Source organism: Protomyctophum parallelum (genome assembly GCF_964188405.1).
Source record: "Protomyctophum parallelum genome assembly, chromosome: 20".
In the NCBI taxonomy this organism is placed as follows: Eukaryota; Metazoa; Chordata; class Actinopteri; order Myctophiformes; family Myctophidae; genus Protomyctophum; species Protomyctophum parallelum.
In genome coordinates this window covers 14,777,081-14,804,100 of record NC_139718.1, presented here as the reverse complement: position 1 = coordinate 14,804,100, position 27,020 = coordinate 14,777,081, and the positions used below count along the sequence as shown (strand labels likewise).

Here is a 27,020-nt window from a genome sequence, read left to right as displayed (position 1 = left end):
ACTTTATACACTCATGGCATGCAGCATGTCAATCAAATCAATTATAGGCTGAGCTCCATACTTGTGAACTGCATTCTGTTTTGAGCTAGTGACTCAAGGATACCTTTTTTAAATTGAATCCAACAAATTCCATTTAATGTATTTATTGCAACAAACACCAAACAATTAAATACAAAAACAAACAACAATTTGGGGTAAGAACAGGACTATGGAAATTGTATACATGTGACCATGGCAGAGTAAGAACAGCTCAGTAAATTCAACTTGATGGTATTCCATCTTGGGAATCCATTAAAAGTGCTAAGGTGACCACACTGTTGATGTGTTCCACAATGGCAAGAGTAGACAAGTCTATAAGTAGAACTCTGTTAGAACCACAATATGAAGGTACAGATAAGGCAACATTTCTGCACATTTGGTCATCAACACTGATGTGTAGAGAAGGGAGGCCTGCGAAACATAAATTAGGACCACCAAGTCCAAAAAGAATCAATGGCCTAAACTCAAAAAGTGCTAAAGCAATTACAAGCAGTTTCCTACTTTGCTCAGTCAGTGCAAACAAAGAAAGACCAAACAGGAAAGCTAGCATGGCCAGTAGGCTTTATAGGGGAGGGGCTAATCAGTGACTACTTACACCTGGGTAATTGGGGGAAAGGTTAAGTGTATGGTTATCAGAGGCATCTTCCATGCCTTTGTGGCATAAGTATAAAAACAAAGGTATATAAACCAAAAGTGATAGGTTCAAAACTCAAACATGACTCAATATTAAAACTAAAAGAAACAATACCATTGAAGATGTCAAACAACTCCAATTTATGAGTAAAATAATTTTCAACAAAAACGTACTGACTCAAAATGTATGTAATGTTCTCAACTGCATTTCTCATGCATATGTGGCTGAAGAGTAAAATCCAGAGTTCATTTCTGCGACAGAACATTTTCACTGTCCATCTAAATTCTAAAAGGTGGGTTAAATATAAGTCCCAGATTGTACCTTACAGCCGAGCGTGGCTCAAAAGATAAGTCTGAGGTTTACAACCCAAAGGTTCCTGGTTCAATACTCAAACAAAACTAATAATCAACAAAAAACTCAAACTAAACTAAAAGAAACTCAAACAAAACTAACAATCAACAAAAAACTCAAACAAAACAAAAAGAAACTCAAACTAAACTAATAATCAACAAAAAACTCAAACAAAACTAAAAGATACTCAAACAAAACTAAAAGAAACTCAAACAAAACTAACAATCAACAAAAAACTCAAAAAATATTCAATATAAAAACTGAAACAACAAATCAAACAATTAGAGGTTCAAGCCTCTTGAATAATATTTTCACTGTCCTTCTGAAAGGTGCAGTGTTTGAACCTCCTAAAGTGTGCATTGTTTTTTAACCTCCTAATGGAACTCCTAAAGAACCTCTATATTCTGAAAGGTGGGTTAAGTCAGACATTCTCAACTGCATCACTTATGCCTGTGTGGCTCATGAGTAAAATCCAGTGTTTGTACACCAAAGGTTGCGAGTTCGAACCTGCCACAGGACATTTTCACTGTCCATTCTTTATTCTGACAGGCTGGTTAAATATAAGTTCCCGATTGTACCTTACATGCCACTGTGGCGCAGGTGATAAGCCTGGGGTTTATAAACAGAACATTCTGGGTTCAAATCCCCTGAAGAACATTTTCACTGTCCATCTAAATTCTAAAAGGCTGGTTAAATATAAGTTCCCGATTATACCTTACATGCCAGTGTGGCTCAATAGATAAAAACTAGGCTTCATAAACCAAACGTCATAGGTTCAAACCTCAAAGAAAACCAATACTCAACCAAAAGGTCAAACAAAAACAAAAACCAAAAGAAAAAAAAAATCAAACAAAACAGCTGAAATAAAGTGTCATAAAAAAACTCAAATATCTCAATAAAAACTAAAAATAAACTGGTTCAATCAAATTAATGTGAAAAGTACAAAAATCACTTTGCTTAATATGTACATTTCTTAAGCTCCGCCCCCAGGAGGCAGGCTCATAAAGAAAATCCCGCCCCAGAGGCGGGTTCCCAAAAAAGATCCTCCCCCTCCCACCGGAGCCAAAAGAGGGCGTGAGGAGGGAGGCGGCCTGCCTCGGCACTTTGGCCTTAAAAAGCCAGAAAATGAAGGTTTGCTCTGAGCAAGATTCAAACCCACCACCTTCAGCTTGGGAGACCTATGCTTTCCTCTTGCGCCACTAGGCATTTCACACTAATAAGAATTTGGAGGTTGTATTTAAGGTTGAAGGCAGAGGTGACAGGTCAAGGGATGAAAATCCTTTTCAGACACCTCTACCCCTTGCCAGAATTATTGAATCTAAAGGTGATGATCAGGGTTCATGACGACTCAACTGAGATTTAGGTTATTGTTTAAAACCATCTGTGGGAACATTTTTACTCTGTTTCCCACATTTACTCTTTCATTGAGCAAACAAGATGTTTAGTTTGCCATAATGTAATTACATTGCATACCAGTTATTGTCATCTCTTACTCTTAGTCTTAGTTTTAGATGACCAAAACTTTTGCACTTTTAATCAACCAGAAATATAATTGTTTTGTTTAATACATTACTTTTGCTGTTCTCACTCCAGACTTTATTTAAACAATTAAGTTGGATATAAAGTTTTCAACTAGTTTCTCAAACAGTGCTGTGACCACAGCACTTCTTTGATAAGCTGAATAAAAAATAAACTACTTTAAAGTGAGAACAAATGCACTATAGCCTGTTTATCAAAACCTAAAGTGTTTGTGATTAGTATATATATTTTTTTACACTTACACATTTTTGTTAAAGAACATTTGCTGTTCTCACTTTAGACTGTTAAACGTCTTTAAAGTTTTCAACTCAAACAGTGCTGTTATGACCACAGCTCATCTTAGAATAGCTTATTTCATTTAAAAAGAAATACCACTTTATACACTCATGGCATGCAGCATGTCAATCAAATCAATTATAGGCTGAGCTCCATACTTGTGAACTGCATTCTGTTTTGAGCTAGTGACTCAAGGATACATTATTTAAATTGAATCCAACAAATTCCATTTCATGTATTTATTGCAACAAACACCAAACAATTAAATACAAAAACAAACAACAATTTGGGGTAAGAACAGGACTATGGAAATTGTATACATGTGACCATGGCAGAGTAAGAACAGCTCAGTAAATTCAACTTGATGTTATGCCATCTTGGGAATCCATTAAGTGCTAAGGTAACCACACTGCTTATGCATTCCACAATGGTGGGAGTAGACAAGCCTATAAGCAGAACTATGCTAGAAGAACCACAATATGAAGGTACAGATCACAAACGCAACATTTCTGCACATTGGTCATCAACACTGATGCATAGAGAGGGGACACCTGAGAAACATACATTAGGACCACCAAGTAAAACAAAAAAATCAATGGCCTAAACTCAAAAAGTGCTAAAGCAAATACAAGCAGCTTCCTACTTTGCTCAGTCAGTGCAAACAAAGACAGACCAAACAGGAAAGCTGACATGCGCACCAGGCTTTATAGGGGAGGGGCTAATCAGTGACTACTTACACCTGGGTAATTGGGCTGTGGCCTGGTCTCCCTGTCAGGTTTAAGTAACCTAACCAAACAAGTCCCATTTGCAGCAGAAATACTTGATTCAATCATGGCAAATATTTACTTACTGACAAACATGTGATCAACAATTGCCAGGGGAACAGGTTCTCTCAGAATGACAAGTGGAAAAAAAGAGGATTTACTAAAATTGTGCAGCTATAACGACCACCAGTTACAGATTAAAAAAAACTGTAAAACTGATACAGAACCACCACGTGATCACACACACCTCATGTTATCCCCACTGATATTACTGTATTCCCAATTCATATGACCTTATTCCCAATTTATATTACCCATCAATAATTATTAGATGAAACATGTGACTCTGTATGAGAGCCTGATTCCACAGCAGTGACGAGGAGCTCCTGGTTGTACCAGGCTTATGGGAAGCAGCGTGTGCTTTAACTCAGAGGGATTTGGACTTAGTTTCACTTTTTGAACAGGTCACCACCCTCTCAGAAGTGCATACGCCCAGCCTACATCGTGGCTCACCTAAATGTAAAAACAAGTGCTCTGATTTGCCTGTGGACTATGATATTAATATGACATAGGAATTTGCCAGCAGATGTCACTGTTGAGGACCGTTTGCCAGTTTTCATTGCAGCTCAAAAGGCTTCAGAGAACACAGAGAAAACCCCAGACCACAGAAAATCCACTGAAAGTTCAAATTTCAGGTTGTGTGTGTGTACTTGTGGTAATAAAATCTAAAATAAAAAATAAAAATAAATGAAAATGAATGTCATGAAACATTTAAGAACACCCTCGACCTACACTGTAGGCTGTGATGCCGAAGTATAAAGAGCAATAGACAAGAGTTTTTATCTAGCAACTGTCAGGCTGCTGAAGAAAACCTATAGCCTGTGCTTAATCGATTTGCAGGTGGATTGAAATACCAGCTTTTTTTATGTCTGGTGTTTTATTTGTCAGTTAATAATAGTTGTTAGGTGAAGTGAAAAGCACTCACACTTTTCCCCACAAGGACATTTTCGTGCACCTATGGGTGGTTGGACTGATATGCACAAAGACACTTTGTACCAGTGGGTGTGTGGACACCTCTACTGCAAGAGCTAGCATGCAGCTGGGTCCTGAGGCAAACCATCCATACTCACTCAGAAACTTGTTGAAATGTCTCACTCACTCTCTCCTCTATGCAGACTAGCATGTTTGTTGACTATAGCCACAGCCCGCCTTGTAATGTCAGCTGGTTATGGTAGAAATACTCTTAATTTGGTAACATTTACCAGATTATTAAAATTATAACCAACACTAAAACATCATTATTTTCACCTGTTTCTCTCACTCTGACTGTCTCTCTTCCTCCTTGTTTTGGTCCCACCCTCTCTTAAAACCTGGTAGGTTGACTCCAATTGTGATTGACACCTGGCTCCCCAATGACATTGTGTTCATGAGCTTGGTATACTGTAAGTGTAACATGTATAAAGAACCAGCCTGTAAACCAGTAGGACTTGCCATTTAGCCAACTGGTTAGTACCCGTGCCGAGAGACGGCATCTCCATCTACAAGCTTGTCTTGGCTGGTGGTTGCTAGGTTAAGAGTTTACCCTTACTTGAATGAAAACTAATGTTCATGTGTCAAAACATTTATTATTAATATTATCATTATTGCAAATAAAAATAAGTGTTTTTTATTGAAAACACTTATTTTTCTCTTTCTCTTTCATACGTTTTTGTCTGTCATTGATACGGCCATGCTACTGACACCATGATACTGACACCAGGATACTGACCATGATACTGACACCAGGATACTGACCACCTGGATACTGTCACCAGGACATTGACCAGAATATTGAAAAGGGATACTGACACCAGGATACTGACACCCATTGACCTGGTGTCAGTATCCTGACCAGAATACTGACCAGCATACTGACACCAGGATACTGACACCCATTGACCTGGTGTCAGTATCCTGACCAGAATACTGACCAGCATACTGACACCAGGATACTGACACCCATTGACCTGGTGTCAGTATCCTGACCAGAATACTGACCAGCATACTGACACCAGGATACTGACACCCATTGACCTGGTGTCAGTATCCTGACCAGAATACTGACCAGCATACTGACACCAGGATACTGACACCCATTGACCTGGTGTCAGTATCCTGACCAGAATACTGACCAGCATACTGACACCAGGATACTGACACCCATTGACCTGGTGTCAGTATCCTGACCAGAATACTGACCAGCATACTGACACCAGGATACTGACACCCATTGACCTGGTGTCAGTATCCTGACCAGAATACTGACACTAGGATACTAACATAGCATCCTGGTCAGTATTCTGTTCAGTATCCTGACACCATGATACTGGCATCACAAAATGCCCACCACTGCTATGCCCTATATATAGATTGCAGTTATGATCAATAGATTGCAGTCAGGGTATTCTAACAAGCCCGTAGGCTGGTTGGTCAGAGAGGAAGGACAGGCCCTCAGCACTGTGCCTGCTGGGAAACGTAACCCTGCCAGCTCAAATCACATCACTGCAGCACTGAGGCCTGCTGCCGTGTACAGCTCTCCATCCTCCCTCAACTCAACCACTTACACCCTATGTTTGGTTGACCGGAGTCCCTCAGGGCTTTATACTAGTGTCCTTTCTGTTTCTTACCCGTGGGGCGGAAAGCTTTAGCTGAAAATAGCCGCTGTGTTCTTGTCCATCTGCTTATTTTCCTACGAAAGATTTCCCCACAAACCAGATGTTGGGGTTTAAGTACTCGCTCTGTACTCTCCTTGAATTACAGACCTGTAAGAGTCCATTTGGTTCCTCTCTCTGAATTACAGACCAAAATAGTCCATTTAGTTCCACTTTCAGTGTTACAGACTTATAAGGGTCCACTTGGTTGCTAAATATCAATCATCATCGGACCCCATGTTGTGAAGCACTGCTCTAATGGCTGCAGCATACAGCTGTGGTGAATGGTTTCATTAGGTTAAAAGCAAATCATTGCAATTTTCTCCACATAGATTAAAGACTCATTCATAGATATTCTAATAGGTCATAAATTAAAACAATTTGTTTTAATGCATTGTGTGAAGTTTGGGATTGTCTGATCTGATCTGAAATTATGAAAGCTGCAGGGATTCATCCTCAATGTTATACAGAACAGAAACAATTCAACAATTATAGCCCTGGAGACAAATTATATCCATTCAAGTTTAGCTTTCCTTTACTCAGCTGTGGAGTAAAAGTACTGTATTAATTGATGCCCTGCATTTTTGTCTCCACCAGCCGAAGGCATGGGGAGAGTATGTTTTGCACTCCGTCCGTCCGTGTGTCCGTGTGTCTGTGTGTCCGTCCGTCCGTGACCAGCTAATCTCAGCCACCGTTAACCCGGTCGATGCCAAATTTTGCACACACACTCCCTGGATGCCAACCATGAACCTCTGCCCCAAACTTTCCAGAACGGCCTGTTATAGCGCCACCAGGAGGCCGCTTTGTGCAAAACAAGTTTTTTCACAGTACACCTACAGATTTTGTCCAAACATCACGCAAATTAGTACACAGTCTCTCTAGAGCCATTCAACGAAACGGGTCTTTCAGATTTCTCAGACTCCATCCTGATTGGTTAAGATTGGCTTCCAAAGTTCACAGGATTGCTCAGTTTCAAACAAAATGCTGCAAATCATGAACACATCGCGTGATTTCCCTGAAATTGTGCACGCACATTCCCACTAGGCCGAGGACGAAATGCCACATGAACAATTTCAACTCAGCCTCAAGGTGGCGCTATAACTGGCCCAAAAGTGTTTTTACCTCTAACTGCACGGATCTGTGGATAACCTGGTGGAGACCTGTGCCCAGAAGGGCACTTTTTCTAGTTCACATCTGCCTTTTATAGCTCCACCAGGAGGTCGGCTTATGTAACAAGCTTATTCCTTTGGATTTTATTCAAATTTCACGCAAATCTCTATAGTCATAGTTTGCTTTTTCATATTCCATCCTGATTGGTGAATTCATAAAATTGCTGTCGCACAATAACCTACCTGTCCGGGGCGGAGACCTATGCTCTGAGGAGCACTTTTTCTAGTTCTAAATTCTTTCGAGATTAGATAGTTGGCAGGGGATTCAATCATAACACCTCATCCACACTGCCAGTGATGCGAGCAAGCAAACAATGAAATCTCATTAGAATACATGTTTTTCATTGTGACTGTCCTGACGTACCATGAGCGACAACGCGCCGTGCAGCGATGTCGTCCACCCCTTCGATATTCGCTCGCAGAGTCTCTATTTGAGTGAGGTTTCGTGGCCCCAAACACTTTCATTGGTTGAGATCTACACGCTACAATGTATTGGTTATTTGATGACCTACGCTCCAAATTAGGACAGTTTTTTTGCACAATATCGCCGTCAGAAAGCCCGCTCCTTGCCTGTGTAGAGGAGGTGTAACTGTCATACATTTCGCAAACCACCACTGAAATTCAATTTAGATTAGTCTAGATTAGTTTCTGTGCATCCTCCCGAACAAAATGAAGCGTAAAGGTGACATTTACTAAATGACCATCTACTACTACGTCCGCTACCAGTGAACCCACTGTGGATGTGAGGCCGCACGCCTGCATGCTGTTCTGTTCCCACTGGTGTCTGACACCTGTCATCGTGAGGCTTGTCGTGGAGTGGTGGGCTGTGGAGAGATGGACGGGATGAGGACGTGGCCCGCGGCTACCAGGGGCACGCAGAGCCACCTCCAACCGCTGCCGACGGGATACAGTACGTCACTGTCATCATTAGCAACACCGTAGCTGATACTCATCAACGCACAGCGGTGGAAAAAGTTGTCACATTTAACCGCACAGCAAAGTAGAAACACTCAAGTTACAAGTGAAAGTACAGAAATATTGGCAGCAAAATATACTTAAAGTGCTGTACCAAAAGTGCACAAAAATCAGCTCAGTCTTACAGAGCTTATAGATCGGCTACATGTATCTTTAAATAGCAAACGTTTAAATAGGCCTGAAGTGTTTTATAATATTAATCAAAATCTACAAAAGTAACTAGTCACTAAAGTTTTCAAATAATTGTCATAGAGTAAAATTTCAATATTTGTAGTAAAGTAGAAGTAAAGGAAATTGGAAATACTCCAGTGAAGTAAAATATACCTGTACTTTAGTACTTGAGTACAGTAAATGTACTTACTTACTTTACACCACTGTCAACGCATACTGAGGGAACACGACCTGCACAATCTTTTTTATTTCTTAGATTTGCTAAATTAACGGCTAACTATTCCAATTATGACTTAATTATATAACTGTATTCACACCAATGTCTTAGGGATTATAATGATTTTACGGTATCAGCCTGACGATGAGATACCACAGATTGCGTGATAGTATTATGGGCTTTACATGAGATATAGTGATAAAGATTATTTTCACTTCTGTTACAGTATGTCTGAATTCATTCAGTGAATAATCAATACATGTTCTTCCAAGACCGAGTACCAAGAATCAGTAATCACAAATGAATGATTATAGACTAATTGTTGACTATGAAATGTTTTGGTGTTGGGAGATACCCATGTACCTGTCTAAATACTTCCTTAATGTAAACGAAGTCCACACCCACAACACCAGAGGGAGTGCAACAAACCATGTACAACCCAGATTCGGCACAAACAAGGGACTAAATTATTTTCGCTCCTATGCCACCAAAATGTGGAACGCCCTACCAACAGTCATTAAGACATGTGAATCCCTTGACTCCTTCAAAACCGCTCTCAAAGGGCACCTACGGATGGCTGCAATTCGAAACTGGCCTCTGTAAAATCTGAATCCCCCCCCCCCCCCCCCATTTTCCCTCACTGTATATTGTATCTTTTCCCTTTTTTGCTTCCCATATGATGAATTCCTGTTCTGTACTTTAGCTACATAGAAATGTCTATTTGTATGTCTCTAAATGTCTGTATGTCTTTAAATGTTTTGATGAATTGAACAATGTGGACCCTGTTGTAAACAAGTGTAATGCTTAATTGGGTCGTCCACTCACAGTTGACAGTCTTTGTATTGAGTTTGTGCTTAAAATGTACTGTAAATTCTACAAACTGTTAATAAATATTTCAATCAATCAATCAATCAGGGGGGGTTTCAGTTACAACAATGACAATCAGGTCAAACTAATGAGTCTCAAAGTACAGGCCCCAACCTTGGGGGGGACAAATGGATGGGGAGAAAGTGAAAGAACGACCGCCACAAGCGCCAACATTTAGATGCAAAGGCAGCTGAATCAGCACTAAAATGTGCCAGTGAAGCGTCCATTTTCCACGCTTGTAGATCTGCTGAAGTTTTGTGTGTGTGTGTGTGTGTGTGTGTGTGTGTGTGTGTGTGTCCGGTTTTCGGTGAGATTTGCCGGGATCCGAATTCCCAAGAGATACAGCAGATAAGCTACGTTTAATACGCACAATTGATTTATTTAATGCTTCAATAATTTCCTTGTTTTACGAATCAAACATGCTTTTTATAGGGTTTTATTAGTTCATTCCTTAAACATAAACACATATAACATTCACACGTTTGTTCAAACTTCCCCAATGCAGACTGACAAATAGTACCTTGGAACTTGTGCATTTGGCACGCCCTTAAAGTCTAATGCCTAACCTACTCTCTGGTAAAGTGTGGTTATTGAACACTTGTAACTATGTGTGGCGTGTGCCACTTTTCTGTGTGTGTGGTTCCACTTCTTGTGGTGATCCACCCACTAAATACTATGTGTGGTTTTAAATCTACCATCAAGATTATTGGTAGGAGACAAGAACACATATAAACATTTGGTTACAACCTAATTATCATATTACACATTTATAACATATTTATGGAATAATGCACATATCATATGATTATATTTACCGCTGGCCTCATGCTGATCTCTATCTTGTCACGGTGGTATGGTGTAGAATCTAACTCAACTTCTGGACCAAACAGTTACTTTAAAGAAGTGGTTTGCCTTTGCAACCAATCCGATCGCAGGGTCAGTTTTTCTGCCCCACCTTTTAGCCAATGAGAAGCCACAGACACTTTTGCCTGTGGATTCTGACATCAGCCTCTCGCAACAGCTCCTATCACTTCCTGTCAAGTGAGCTGCTGCTTCTCTCTAGATCAAATGTCTAGATTAACTGTAAGATCATTACATTCTTATATTATCTAGGCTTTACTAACCCAGTATAATAATGGTTACATTTAGAACACATTTTACAATGAAAGGAAGAATCTACCAGATTATGGTTTCTCCCTCTACATGTTCTGCTCAGTTTCAGAGTTCTCTCCTGCCAGCCTGTGGCCAGGTCATAAATCCCTTTGTTCCCTTGACTGGCACTGATAAGGATCTCCACAACCCCCTACCAATGGTGGCTGCTTTCATGGAATGTGCTGTGAGAGACTCTCAGTTCTCCCTTGCAGTCTCATCAGTGTGAAATAGTTGATCAATAATTATGACCTAAATATATTTAACCACACTTCTGATAACACATCCTCGCCCATCCATATATAATTCGACAGTGTGTGTGCGCGTGCCTGCATGCGTGCATGCGTGCGTGCGTGCGTGAGAGGGGAAGGGGTCAAGAGAGAGAGAGAAAGAGAATGACAGAGTGAGAGAGAGTGAAAAGTTCAGGAAAGTGACAGACATTAAGGTGCCAGACATCGCAGAGCTCACTCAGCATTAATCTCTTTCAAGCAGTGATGTAAATAGGTTTTCAATTTAATGGGTCCCGGGACCCAGGGGTGGTCTTTTAGATGGATCCCATGGACATTTTATGAGTCCCACTTCAACGACGTTAGAAGTCATATTATTTGGTCATTTCTACAAATTGCAGCATTTAGTTCCCATCTTAAATGGTTATACTATGATTATATTCATGTAGAAAATGAATCTGAAAGAAATAAACACAATTCTAAATCTGACAATGGCAAAGAGTTATGCAAACAACAGTGCAAAGTATATGCAAACATAAAGGAAATTAAATATCACCAAATTACAGTACAGTGCTGAGTACAGTAGTGTGTCTATGGGACCCCCAGAAAGGTCCACGGATGGGTCCATTATCAATAATCTGCGTTTTGGGATGCAAAACAACATCACATATTTCAAATACTCTGATGATACTGCTATTCTCGGACTGCTCCATGACAATAACTCTATTACGGTCTATCAGAACACCATTTCTCATTTTACACAGTGGTGCACTGACAACTATTTAGTGTTGAATGTGGACAAAACAAAAGAACTGGTCATTGAAACAACCCACACTGGACTTAACCCACTCCTCATTAATGGTAAGACAATAGAACATGTTGCCAGTTTCACATATCTTGGACTCACCCTGGACAATAGACTTAGGTTTGATCAACATATTATAGTCACGTTTTCAGCAAAGACTTCATTCACTTATCTGTTGCTCTGTTGCTTCTTTTATTATTGTACAAAAGCATTATCCAACCTATTCTGTTGTACTGTTCCGCATGTTTTTACAACATACTACCCATGCCTAACAGAAACAAATTTTTCAGTATTGCTTCCAAGATTATCGGACTTCCCACACCAACACTTTCTGATATGAACAATAATGCCATCACACGGCTAGCACTCTCAATATCACGTGACACTGATCATCCCCTGTATCGCTTCTTCAACCTCATGCCATCAGGACAAAGATACAGAACCTTACCCTGGAAAAAGGTTCGTTTCAGTAGGAGTTTTGTCCCCTCAGCCATCGCGGCTTTAAACAAACTGCCCCGCCGATAGGATGGTTTCTGTACACAGTGGGGAACTCATGTTTTTTTTGTATTGTCTTGGTGTTATGTTGTTTCTGTACTATGTGCTGCTTTTGTTGTTGGTGTTGAACAGACCTGTGAAGATGAATATCCTTCGGGACAATAAAGATTATTATTATTATTATTAAATGCAGCCTATTACTGTAGCATCACTGTTCAAGTCCACATTTTCTAGCCTCAGCATACCTTTCCCCTCAGACGGTCCACTATCAAAGTAAATGCAACCTGCTGTCGCAATTAAGCCCATATATGGAGATCCCTGATGTTAATATTAGTATATAACCTGTTCTGACATTCCATCCATCCTTCCTCTTCGATGTCTCCCTTTTGACTGATACCTGTCCATTTAAACTCTAGACGGGCCTGCCCTAAAGTTATTTGTGCAGTCACGCCCGGCAGCCGGCGAAAAGTAGAGTTCTCAACAGGCCCGAAAATTATGGCCCGGCCCTACGTATCTGTGCCCTCATCAAACCATGTACACTCAAGACACTGCCACCACTGTCCACTGCCACCCTTAGATCTCCATATATGGAGCTGACCTGTTCTGACATTCCATATGTTGATCTGACCTCATCAAACCCTGTACACTCAAGACACACACTATATGGCCAGTGCACGCTGTGTGTCGCCTGGAGTACAGTATATGAATAGAATAGGCCTTTAGACAATGCTTTAAATACCTTCCGGCCCCGTCCTCCTACCACCTCTCTCACCCATGGGATCCTCCAACAACTTACCAAACACCAGTGGTGGAAAGTATGTACTCAAGTACAATTTTGGGGTATTTGTAAATTGTATTTACTTGAGTATGTCCAATTTCAAATACTTGTACTTCTACTCCACTACATCTCAGGGGCAAACATTATACTTTTACTCTGCTACAATTATTTGAAGTTACCTTGTAGATTTTGATTATTATTACAAAACATTCAGCCGTATATACATTTCAGCCATTTGAAAATAGTCGATCTACAAGCTTCCAGTGCGCCATGATGCGACGCATTGTGAGCTTGTAGATCGGCTATTTTCAAAATATTTGTATACATTTGAAAACCTGAAATTGGACATTCTGCATAATGGCTACTTTTACTTTTGTACGCTTACTCAAGTATACATTTTAAATTATGGACTTTTCCAGTATTACTTTATTGCAGTATCGTCTCGATACCATTACTTCAGTAAAACATGCGAGTACTGTTTTCCACCACTGACCATGAGACCTTGTCCTGCGGATCGGTTACATGTCCAAGGTCGGCCAAGGGCCCAGGAGCCCCACGGCTGCGGCGTAACACAATGCTGCTGCAGCGCAGAGCAGACAGCCAGACGGACGGACGGACGGACAGACGGACGGGCGGGCGGGCAGACGGGGCGGCCGTGGAGGTGTGCTGCAGAGAGAGAGATGATCCATGCTGAGCTGGTCTGAACTGAGCTGAACAGGCCATTCCGTACTCCAGGGGTGTTCTATTGCGCTGATACGGCAGGGGACGAGTCAAGTACAAAATGCTGGTCTGACAGCAAGCCAAACGTTATCCGGGGGAGATGGGGAGAGAAGTGCACAGTATGTACAGCATGTATGTGCACTTACTCAGTGGTGGAAGGTAAGTAAAGGACGACTTCACCACTTTTCAACCTATCTTTGTATAATTGGTCCTAATGAACTAACTAATGAACTAACTAATGAACTAATGCTCATGGTACAATAGCACAATTTCTTACTACTCGGGCTATGGGCAGTTCAGAAACCCGTATGCCAGTGACAGGCAGATTGGGTACTGGGTAGATGTTTTTTAAACAAGATTTTTACAAAAATCTTTATATTCTTATTATCGCCAGAACGATGGCTTCCTTTATAGAATTGTAACTTTTCAGCGATAGAAAGCCTGCACTTTCTATTAGCTTGGATTCCCAGGCACAGACCGAGTAGAAAACAATTGTGCAATTTTATCATGGACATTAGTGAGGACCAATTATATGAATGATAGTTTTAAAAGTGGTGAAGTCGTCCCTGAGTACATTTACTCAAGTATTGTACTTAAGTACACCAACTTAACAAAGGTGGTCGGTGCATTTAAAAAATACAAACAGCAACAAATAATTAAAAGTGTATGTATGAAGATAAAGGACACATAAAATACAAAAGAAGACAGAGCAGCAAAAGGACCAACTGACCAACTGTGCCATAAAAATCGCAACAAAGCTGGTTAACAAACTGCCCTCCCACTCTGGGCGTTTTGGGGTAGAGCACATCAAAGCCTTATACAAAAACCTAGGTGTTTGTAAAGACGATTTTAAACTGGTAATGGTAACAACTGATGAGATACTTAAAAAACGGAATGCCCTGCAACGCCACATGGCCACTGGCCATGATAATATTCCCTCCAAATTTCTCAGAGACTCAGACGTCTCTGTAGCTCCAATAATCACCCACCCACATAATGAACCTCTCCATCAAACAGGGACAGGTCCCTCAAGATTTCAAACTTGCCTTACCTACCTAGGTTCCATTCTGGAGGCAAATCTTCCCGGTGATAAAATGGCCACCAACGTAATCAAACCAAAGAACAAGATTCCTATACAGGATCTCCTCACTGGTCAACAAAAACACCCTGAAGACCCCAAGAAGATTTCTTCGACTATGCATGCACCTCAAAGGCCCTTAAAACAAGGCTCCAGACTTCCCAAAACAAACTGGTCACACTGGCCTCACTCCACGACAGAGTACAGCATCTTGCAATGGGTCTGGTCCACAAGTTTCGCTACACCACCAAGATACCCATGTACCTGTCTAGATACTTCCTTAGTGTCAATGCAGTCCACACCCACAACACCAGAGGGAGTGCAACAAACCATGTGCAACCTAGATTCGGCACAAACAAGGGACTATTCATTTCACTCCTATGCCACCAAAATGTGGAACGCCACATTGGAACGCGGTCCAGAACCGCCAACAAAAGGCCTCTCTCTGCCGGGCTCTGGACAGGGCCCCTGCCCAGGCTCCATATATGGAGCTGGCCTGTTCTGACATCACAAATACAGTATGTTCTGAGTCTGACATCTGCATAGACTCCATATTTGGGCATGCCTGACAAATAACTCCATATATGGGCATGAAAGGGACACATACTGTACATAACTGGGTGAGGCATGCGTTTCCAACTTGCATCGTTCCAAGTAGGCCAGTGCCCAACGGGCACCACTCTAGTAAATTAAAACAGAATATATATTTTAAGCGGTTTATAGAACTAATTTAAATTTACACAAATCTTTGTACACATCATGTATACCGGTAAATACATACGGGCTATATCTTGCGCCACCCCTTAACCCTTATCCCTAAACTAATTTGCCATTTTTTACTATTTAAAACAAACCTTTAAAAAAAAGTTCAAATAGCCGATCTACAAGCTCACAATGTCTCGACGTAGATCGGCTAGTTGAACAATTTTTTAATGTTTTTCAAAATAGTAAAAAGAAAAAAGGCAAATACGTTTAGGGATAAGGGTGGCGCAAGATGGAGCCCATGATGTCTCTTTAATTCCCTTGTTTACTTTGCACAGCAGGCAATACAGCAGATCAACGGTGCAACAGATGTGCACGTGTGTCTGTATGAGTGTGTGTGTGTGTGTGTGTGTGTGTGTGTGTGTGTGTGTGTGTCGGGGGGAAGGGGGGGGGGGGGTATTGCATCCAGGAGCAATAACACCATTCTCATTTGTAGGGGTCACAAGGGATGAGCACAAACATGCGATTCACCAATTAGCCTTGATTACCAAAGCCATCAGCCGGTGTAATGCACTGCGAGGTCGCTCCAGAGCGCAGGATGTATCCTCTACACATAAATGAACTCAATTACAGCTGGATCACACCTTGTGAGTCACACTGAATGAAAGGCATTTAGGGTCGAAGACCTGCATGGGCCCCGTCGACGAGTATCTGTCTGTCTGTCTCTGCCGCACGGAGGAAGACAAATAAAAACGCCACTGGTGAAATGCGCAATAGCGCTCCAAACAGCCATAAAAAGGTGTTAGTATAATTCAATCTGAAGGCTCTCCGGCCGTGTATGAATAATGCATGCTGCATGTAATTCGACAGGGAAAAAACGTAAATGTCGTCGACACTGAAGCCGACAGTCCGGCGCGACACATGAATGCACTATTCATACTTTGTTGCTCGCCAAACCTACAAGCTCACAACGTATCGCAGACGCGATACGTTGTGAGCTTGTAGGTCTGCTTTTTTCGGCTGGTGACGGTGCCGTACGACAGAGCTTAAATTAGGTCGTAAGTCAATGCAGGACAGTGAGGTAAATTGACATCGATTATTTCCCGGTGGTTTTGGATTTCCTCCGCATGCATGGCTCATTTACTCGTCCTTGGACCTCGGCCAGCATCGGGCCTATGTCATCTTGAGGGATGTGATGGGCCTGCAGTGTATCAGAATGGTACAAAATGTGTACTGCCTCATTGCACTGTGTGTTATATGGGCTGTACATGGCTAGGCAGCGGGGGAGCAAATGTGCATGTGCTCGTCTCTGCTCCGGTCTCCCGTGAAGTTCTCGTGATGCTGACACAGAGGTCACGGAAAGAGCAGCAGACATTATGGTCGAGTGGTCGTGGCATCCGCAGTTATAACACATTCAACCTGGCGTCTATTTTGGCCAACGTATATTTCCAAATAGTAGCCCGGGCGTTTAACACGCAATTTTTTTTTGGAGCTTGGGCTTTTAAATGAAACCATACGTTTTCGCACTGGCCTGCACAGGGCCATTTTGCACATGATATAGGTGAACATTTTCTAAACTTATTTTTTTACATACATTTCTAAAAGTTTCAATTTTAGAGGTTGTAGATCAGCTACAAATGTAGCTTTTAGCAAAGGTTCAATTAGGAAGATCTCTGTTGTCATCTACAGCTTGAGAGGCCAGCACATCTAGCCAATCTGCAGTCAGCCAATCAGGCGATTGGACCCCACCTTTAAGTGCGCGTTCGGAAATACCGCACCGGAGCGCACTCGCCTATTAGTTTGCATTGCACAGTGCGCTCAGTGCGCTATTTCCGAACGCGCCAGCTTATCACTGCCTCTGACACATGTCATTCTCTTTTCAGTTTGCAACAAGCAACCCACATCCATCAACTCCACCTTGTCCATCTAGTGTTGAGAAGGAAGGAGGTTCATCTGCACTGCCACCACCAGCGTCTAGACTCCAATGGGGGGTTATCCCTATTAAAAGTTAGTCTCATACATTAAATGCAATTGGAGTCTAATCGCCTAAATGTTATCTTTCATGCAATAAAACGAATCATTTGCAACAACTTGGTTCCCTGCTGGCCATAAGCTTAAGAATGCGACGAAAACTAAACAATATCCATGAATGAATTCAAGTCTTCATGGGGTGAGTAATCGATAGGAAAAAAAAAAAAGTATATATATATATATATTGTTTTTGGTGAACTATCCCATTAACTAAATACAGAAGTATGGTCTCTCATAATAATAATAATAATAGAATGAGAACACCTATTCAAACTCACCCGAGCGCTTAACAGCTGTAGATAAGATGATCACATCTCATTTTGTTCTACTCCGCTTTATGGGCAAAATTGTGAATTTCTAATGTGGAAAGGGACTCGGTTGTTCTACCACCTGCATATTATAACAGGTTACAACTGAGAGATGCAGAGCAGCTACACCGTGGCTCTGTGCCTGCATGTCTCCAGACTGCCTTAAGGTTGATGGAGGGTCCTATAATCATGTAATTCCACTTAATACACCACTAAGGAAGTGAAAGGACTGAATCCTCCAGCATAGTTTCAATAACATACTGTATAAAGGCAATTTACTGTCGTTTCCTACTCTGGCTTATTGAGTTTTGTGCACAGGTGCTTGAGAGTGGTGGGTTATTGAACATATAAACAATTGTGTCTGTGGTTTGCTACTGAGATGTGTTGTGTTGCTCTATAACCCTCTAAAACATATGGGTCAGCATAATGGGAATGTATATATTTATTATTTACGAAACATACTACAGCTGCAACAATGAGTTCTCAATGTCTTATGCTCATACATTTTTCATGGTAAGCGGTACAAGGGGGTCCCTGGAATAAAACATTTTCAGATGGGGGTCCGCGGCCAAATACATAGCTAAGTTTGGTCGGTCCTTGACATGGAAAGGTTTGATAACCACTGATATATAGAAACATAAGTTTTTCAGAAAACTGTAGGCATTCAGAAGAATCAGATTTACAAGCTCACTTTTTTTTTATTATATAATTTTAATATATTTAGCACAAATCTAATCCTTTCTTCAGATGGGGATCCGCGGCCAAATATAAATCATTATGGGGGTCCTTGGCATGAAATAGTTTGAGAACTACTGGTGTTACAGGTAAGTTCACGCAGAGCCCCCCCAAAAACCTTGCCTCAAAACTCCTTCATTTGTCGCTCGGCTCCTGACATTTGCTGTCCAGCCCCGGTGGAGCAGAGCTGTCAGAAGTAATTTCATCTGTCGTCTGTCTGTCGCACTCACATTGTGCCAAGTGGCTCCATGCAGTTCATGACAGAAATCCAGGCAAAGACTGAGTCAATACCCAAGGGAGAAGCTTTACTTTCATTTTATTTCAACTTTTTGGGCATTTCTTCTTTATTTTGAATAGGTCGGTGTAGACTTGTAGCGGTTCCCAAACTTTTTTGCTCGAGACCCAAAAGACAAATTTGATGATCGCATGTTGTTAGCTTGTAGATTGACTATTTTCACTACTACTGATAGATATATTTGGTCTAGTTTGTGGGTGAATGCTCTTTTGACCTTTTGACCTTTTAATCTAATTGCCCTGTGACTGACATTTGATGTCCGGTTGTCCCACTGACTTTAAAATAGTATGGTTCTGAGTCTCGATAGTAATACTTTTCCCTAGCCAGCGTTGGTAGATAAGAATTGTTTTGTTTTCGTTGGCCAAAACACCCAGCCTCTGTGTTTTTGCCCTTGAAAGTTAGTATTCGCTCTAACAGACTGGTAAACTGCACTCAATGACGTTCTGCCTTGTCACCTGATTCCACTAACTGATATTCATATCAGGACTATCTCTGCCCCGTGAGATATTTTCTGTATGCAATATTCAGTGACGTCTTGCATTATCTGTCCATTTGTTAACAAATATGTTTTTTAACCTTGTTGTTCAACACATTGTCCGGTGTATTGATTACGGTATGCTATATCAACCATGTTTAATTGAACATGGTCAGAGATCGTTGTGAAACGCTGTCCGGATGGCATGTCTTCTTCTCTCCCGAGACAATGGTGAATATATTTGATTGAACCTCCCTCTAAGTTCTGCTTGTCTGAGTTCTCTTTCTTGTGTCGGTCAAATTCATTCTAAGGTATATTGGTTAACTCTGTTATACTCTGACTTTTACTCATCATAGCCTAAATGGTTTTTATATCCATTTCTGTAAAGTTACAAGCCCTCTGCTTCTATTCTGGTAAAGAGTATTTATGGTACTTAGATTACTTTCTAAAGTATAAGTATTTATTCAGTTCCGGTGCTCCGGAGTTCTTTCTAGCTCTAGCTCTCAAGCTATCGATCCTAAGCTATTGTTTATTATTATTTAATACAGTATTAATACAGTCCTTATACAGTCCTTACATAGTATCATTATTTTAAAGATGGATTCCATTTAAAATTATCCATCATTTTGGTCCAATCTTGCCTCCTTTAACGAGTTTTAAGCCTAATTTCTATTAGCAGCTCCGAAAAGAAAAACAACCAGGCCTATTAATTCACTTCCTCAAATTCACTTGACACACACAAGGAGGATCAGACGAGCAATTTTTTTGAGCATGGAGTTTTCTTGTGATCAGTGTTCGCCATTGTATCGGAATGCATGTCATCAGATTTCGACGGACAAGCGACTTTTTTATTTTGGGGTCCGTGAACGGCTCACGGCTCAACAGTAGTGAACACTTCATGGACCTCTCACGGATCTGTGGACAAGCGATCGACGCATGGGGTTTGACAAGCCTGGCTTGTCCAGGGTCGGAACGCTCCTCCACAGAACCAACCCTCCTCCCGGCTGTCTCTCTACTGCTGGCTCCTTCTTCCTCCGGACAGTGATTGTCTGCTTCGGTTACGATACAAGTTAAGTAAATCAATGCTTGATGTCTTTCTCTGTCTTTCTTTAGATTATACTGTCATTATAATTCTTCCCCTGATAACGCCTCGAGCAGCGAGGCATTCATTTTAGCTTATCAACTTTTTATCATGTCATAAATTATTTTAGCATGGTCTGTTTGTGAATCGTAACTACTTTCCAGCACTCGGTGTAGAACGATCGCTTCATTGTGTGCGGGAAATGTATATATAATATTTATTCTTGCTTTCTCCTCCGAGTCGACACGGAGCGATCAATGCAAGGGTAAATTTTCTACCTTATAACGATCCATAAACAGACTGGTGTTCATTCACATGCTTTTCCCAGTACTTAACACTAATTCATTCATTCAATTTTTTTAACATCCCAAAACAATATAAGATTATTAATACCATAATTAAATTTGACTATTTAATTCCCATTGTTTTTAAATTAATAATAGCTCTTTTTAAATCCATTAGTGTCTGTGTGTGGTTGAAAGGACACTCCCTACTTTAGAGGGTGCTGTTATCTCTGGAATGTCAGTGGGAGGCGTGGGGGTGTGTGTGAATCCTGTGCCGGTGGTGTGTATATTGTGTGTGTGTGCGTATGCGTGTGTGTGTGCGTGCATGTTTCTCCCTCCCAGTCTTAGTGCACGTGTGTGTGTGCTTGTCCAATTATTAGGTGCTAGGAAGGGTCCCAAGTTTGTTTTGTTCAATTTATTTCCTGCTAATTGAATGGTCACAATATCCTATCTTGACCATGACCATTCAACAGTTATTAGTTATTCTCCCTTTAGAATGTTTTCCCCTTAAAGGATCATTTCACCATTTTCCAAAGCGAACAGATCACACTGTTCTTTGATATCTCTCTCTCTCTCTCTCTCTGTGTTTGCATGTGTGCGTGAGTGAGGAACATTTCACTTTACATTTGGTACAACTCTCCACTGAGTTCTACATTTAATATTACATTATTAAGAAATATAGGATCATGACGACAATTACTGTCAGACCCCGATTCCACCATTTCTCAAGTATAGCCTCCATTCTACCAAAACCCAACTAAATAACATTTAATATTTCATTTTTACGTTAGGTAAACTTCCCAGTATTATTAATTAATTTATTTAAATGTATTTATTTTATTGACATTTATTTTTACATTTTTATTTTTTATTTATTTTTATTTTTATTTTATTTTTCATAAAAAAAAATAAAAAAAAAATCTTTTGAAATATTTTAATTTTGATTTTAATTTTGAAATATTTTAAATTTAATTTTTCAATTTCAGTTTCAATTTCAATTTTAATTTTAATTTTAGATTTTCGCTTTTGATTTTAAATTGAATTAATTTTATTTTATTTTTTTAATTTGAATTCTTTATGTTGACAATTCAGGTGCTATAGTCTATAGTACTAACAACAAACAAAAAAACAAACAAACAGATGTCACAGTTAGTCTTGATATCTCACTCAATTAGTTAAAACAAGTGATTATTATTCTATTTTTATTTGTACTTTCTTAAAGTCCAGTGTACAGACTTCATGTGTCAAACTGTTCACTGTGGTAACAGAATACTTTATCTTTCTCTTTGCCCTCTATCCTTGGTCATTCGGAGACGTGCTCTCCCTCCCTATACTGTTGAATTCCTGGAGCGCTACTAGATTTCACAGTACAACCCGTTTTCATTTTCTCTGTGATTCTCACATTTATTGTTTACTTAGAATAGTAGCACAACTAGTTTATCAGTAAATTAGTGTGCCAATTTAGGGGTGAATAGATCAGTCTGTTCATCCAGGCCTTCAGAATAATCAGTTATTCCTGAAAGCAATCATAACATGTGAACGATCAGTCGTTTACATACTTTACAAAACATGTGTATTGATCAGTCAACCACATACTTTTAATCCCCCAGAATAATCAGTTATTTCTGGGAGGCATACAGTTTATCAGTAAATTAGTGTGCTAATTTAGGGGTGAATAGATCAGTCTGTTCATCCAGGCCTTCAGAATAATCAGTTATTCCTGAAAGCAATCATAACATGTGAACGATCAGTCGTTTACATACTTTACAAAACATGTGTATTGATCAGTCAACCACATACTTTTAACTACCCCAGAATAATCAGTTATTTCTGGGAGGCATACAGCTCTCTACCAGCTAAGACATCATTTTGTGCATAACATGTGAACGTTCAGTCGTTTACATACTTTAACATGTGTCGTTCGGATTCAACGGTCGTCAGACCATAAAAAGTGCATTTTTACGGAACGCTCAGGAGAAATATAAATATCTATATAAATATTGGTTATTTTGATAAAGACCAGGCCCTCAGGAGAAATATGAATATGTATATATATATTTTTTTTTTAAGATACCTTTCTCTTTCTGCCTTTCATCTGCCCAGTGCACATGCGCAGGTGTTAGAACCAGTTTGAAGTGTTTGTCAGAATTATTATTTTATTGTATTATTTTATGTTTTATTTTTATTTTTTTCATTTCATTCACCAGTTTGTTCTTTGTTTTATCTGTTTTATCTCCAGATACGGACTTCTGTGCGGGTCGTGTTCAAGGGACAAACCGACGGAATTTCGACTTCCACAAAATACGAGGGAGATTGTTCGGCTGGTCTGACTTCTCTTCATTTGTCTGATTGCTCTGTTGATTGTGGACGTCGACATTCCATCCTTGTACAAGGTTTGACACTTGATCCCGACCCAACTCAGAACCGTCTGAATTCACTATGGTTAGGCCCAACCCCCAGAACAGTTTGCCCTAATCAGTTGCCCATAGATTTCCCATATGGAACAAATTTATTCCACTCACGTTTCACCAGACATTTTTTGTTTTCGTTTCACCATTTTTTTGTTTTCATGTTGTATGTGGTTTATTGAATGTTTTTCTTTTCTGTTTGCTAATATCTGCTTCCCAAGACATGTTCCCCTAATATTCCCTTCTCCCCACAATTAAATAAATATTAGGTAATTTTGATTTGATTTGATTTAATATTTACTGTTATAACCATTCCATTTCATCATAAGATCTGAGAGCCCATTACATAGATTATTTGAACTGATTTATCCCATCTTTGGGACCATCTAAATTTCATTCCATTATAATTAATTATCCCACCTCATCATATTTTGATTATTTTAAATTTCATATTGGATTCATATTTCCCCTATATTGGAATATCCCCCCTGTAAACAGTTAACTTTATTTTCCCCATAACATAACCTATTATCCCAGAACCACCCCTTTCACCTTAAATTGAGTTTAATAAATAGGAACACCTACCTCTCCATTTTATTTTTTTGGTTTTTATCATCATGAGTTTAATTGGACTAGGCATTAATCTCCCCGGAATCACTTGATTCTATATTTTGACCTTTATATGGTACTAAGGGACTCCCAAAGACATTGTTGCGACATCGCGCTGGAGCGCATGAATAATATCACCATCGGAATACCCCGTTTCCCCTCTCCAAGCTCTTGAACCATGTGACGCCATATCAGTATCGCCCACATGGCGGTTTGCAGAGAATGTATCTGTGAACCTGTCATTAGGGGGGGGGGGGGAGGGGCGAAGAATCGGCTCCGACAACGAGCCAAAAGAACTCTCGCAGATTCAGTTCTGACAACGAACTGATGGCGAACCAGAAGAACTGCTCTAAAAATGAACACTCATGTGGTCAAAATGACACATCTCGCCGGCCAGGCCTTGGCTGCAACGGTTTGCTGGGTTGGTTGCCAATCCCGAAGATATCATCATCATCAAGAAAGAAAAGCCATTCTTTCTCGTTCCCAAAGTACCATCTAAATAAGGATTTTATGCCTAGTAAAGTTGAAATCATTGTGTTTTTTTGTTTTCATTGTTCCTGTTGCCATTCTGTTCCTGTTTAATTCATTGTTAAAGTAAAGTTTCCCCTGAGGATTTGATATTGTCAAAGGTCACATGACCATTCGCCCACAAAATGCGATGGAGTTGATAGATATATTTGGTCTAGTTTGTGGGTGAATGCTCTTTTGACCTTTTGACCTTTTAATCTAATTGCCCTGTGACTGACATTTGATGTCCGGTTGTCCCACTGACTTTAAAATAGTATGGTTCTGAGTCTCGATAGTAATACTTTTCCCTAGCCAGCGTTGGTAGATAAGAATTGTTTTGTTTTCGTTGGCCAAAACACCCAGCCTCTGTGTTTTTGCCCTTGAAAGTTAGTATTCGCTCTAACAGACTGGTAAACTGCACTCAATGACGTTCTGCCTTGTCACCTGATTCCACTAACTGATATTCATATCAGGACTATCTCTGCCCCGTGAGATATTTTCTGTATGCAATATTCAGTGACGTCTTGCATTATCTGTCCATTTGTTAACAAATATGTTTTTTAACCTTGTTGTTCAACACATTGTCCGGTGTATTGATTACGGTATGCTATATCAACCATGTTTAATTGAACATGGTCAGAGATCGTTGTGAAACGCTGTCCGGATGGCATGTCTTCTTCTCTCCCGAGACAATGGTGAATATATTTGATTGAACCTCCCTCTAAGTTCTGCTTGTCTGAGTTCTCTTTCTTGTGTCGGTCAAATTCATTCTAAGGTATATTGGTTAACTCTGTTATACTCTGACTTTTACTCATCATAGCCTAAATGGTTTTTATATCCATTTCTGTAAAGTTACAAGCCCTCTGCTTCTATTCTGGTAAAGAGTATTTATGGTACTTAGATTACTTTCTAAAGTATAAGTATTTATTCAGTTCCGGTGCTCCGGAGTTCTTTCTAGCTCTAGCTCTCAAGCTATCGATCCTAAGCTATTGTTTATTATTATTTAATACAGTATTAATACAGTCCTTATACAGTCCTTACATAGTATCATTATTTTAAAGATGGATTCCATTTAAAATTATCCATCAACTACTATTTATGAAATATTATGAAAAGTTGTGATTTTTCACGACCGATAACAATTGGTGCCATGTCATTATTCCGACCTCCCATTGTTCCGAAATTACAAAAAATTGGTTGTGACCCACACATGACCCCTATATTGTCTACTCTAATTTACTTTAACTAAATGGCTGAATACAAAAAGCAGGCTTCCGTGACCCAGTGCTCAGACAATAGCAAAAATTACTAAAGGTAAAGGTTAAAGCAAAACATACGAATGAACTGAAATGACACAAAGGGCTCCATTTTCGTTACCGCTAAACCCCTTATCCCTAAACTTTCTTGCCTTTTTTTTACTATTTTGATTTTTTTTTTTAAAGTTCAACTAGCCAATCTACATTGACAGCTTGACAGCATTGAGCTTGTAGACTGGCCATTTTAACTATTCAAAAATGTTTTGCAAAATAGTAAAAAAGGCAAAGAAGTTTAGGGATAAGGGGTTTAGCAGTGACACAAAACCTGCACACACTCTGCCACACAATCACACCATACTCACACCCGTAACAGGTGTAGAGAGACGGGAAAGGTGGGAGAGTGTGTATGGTGACATGAAGCTAAATCCGTCTGGTCCGGGAATCAAACGATAACTACACTGCCAGAGAGCTATAGAGCTTATGTGGTACATGCCCTAACCACTTGGCTATCACCCAGCTTTACCTTCTTTACCACTGGTAAAGGTTGGACGTAGCCAGTGAAGAATTGCAGCAATAGGATGATGATTCTGTATAGTCAGAGGTAAAGTTTCCCACAAAGTCTGATGTAATTTACATATCCTATCTAGGTTTTCTTTTTGTGTGTGTTCCAAAAATCAACAAATGATCGTGGTGGTTTGACTCAGAAGAAAACACTAATGTTACTGCCGCCAGATTGTACATTTTTGGCCAGAAACAGACTGCTCTGAATCGTTTACGTTGGGCAGTCACTCGTATTTTATACAGATACCTTCTGCTGCTCAGCCTGGTATTCCTAAACGTGACCTAAGTAAACTATACTTGAACGATTAAATCCAACCTTATTCCCAACTTTAACCTAATTTAACACCTAACCCTATTCCTAAACTTAACCCCAGTAAAACTATGCCTAACCCTAAACTTATTCATAACCTTATTTTCAGTAAAACAAGAATACAAGAACGGCCCCCACCGGTCGCCGCGAGGTCAGCAGAAAGAAATAAGGGCGACTGTGTTTTAAAGGTGAGCATTCCTGTTACCTTCAGAGCCACCTCTCCGACAATATTTCAGAGACAGTTTGTTTATTTTTGGAACACAATGCTGATATGAGACGATTTTAAGATGACCCAATGTTATTCTCCATACACGTCCGTGACCCAGGGGCTGAACGACTGACATCAGGACTCAAAGCACATCACCATATAAGCATCAAGGCATTTCATGTATGGCCATGGTGTAAAGTGGCTCCATGATGTCATGCATGCAGTGCAACTTAATGTACCATAATGTACCCAACAAGTGTAGGAATGTCAGCCACGTCCGTCCTCATCCCCCAAGGACATTCATCT

General features: G+C 40.2%; 1 protein-coding gene across 1 annotated transcript in view; it reads right to left on the bottom strand.

The window, feature by feature from the left end:
• Positions 1 to 8,256: 8,256 nt before the first annotated feature.
• The window catches only part of LOC310877659 (uncharacterized protein), a gene marked incomplete at its 3' end in the record, with an annotated part of 63,452 nt that continues 44,688 nt past the window's right edge, over positions 8,257 to 27,020 (bottom strand). Inside the window, exons 6-7 of the mRNA XM_083791610.1 lie at positions 13,640 to 13,812; positions 8,257 to 8,356 (exon numbers count right to left, since the gene is read on the bottom strand). Coding sequence (XP_083647736.1) covers positions 8,257 to 8,356; positions 13,640 to 13,812 — 273 coding nt within the window. The remainder of the gene's footprint in view (positions 8,357 to 13,639; positions 13,813 to 27,020) is intronic.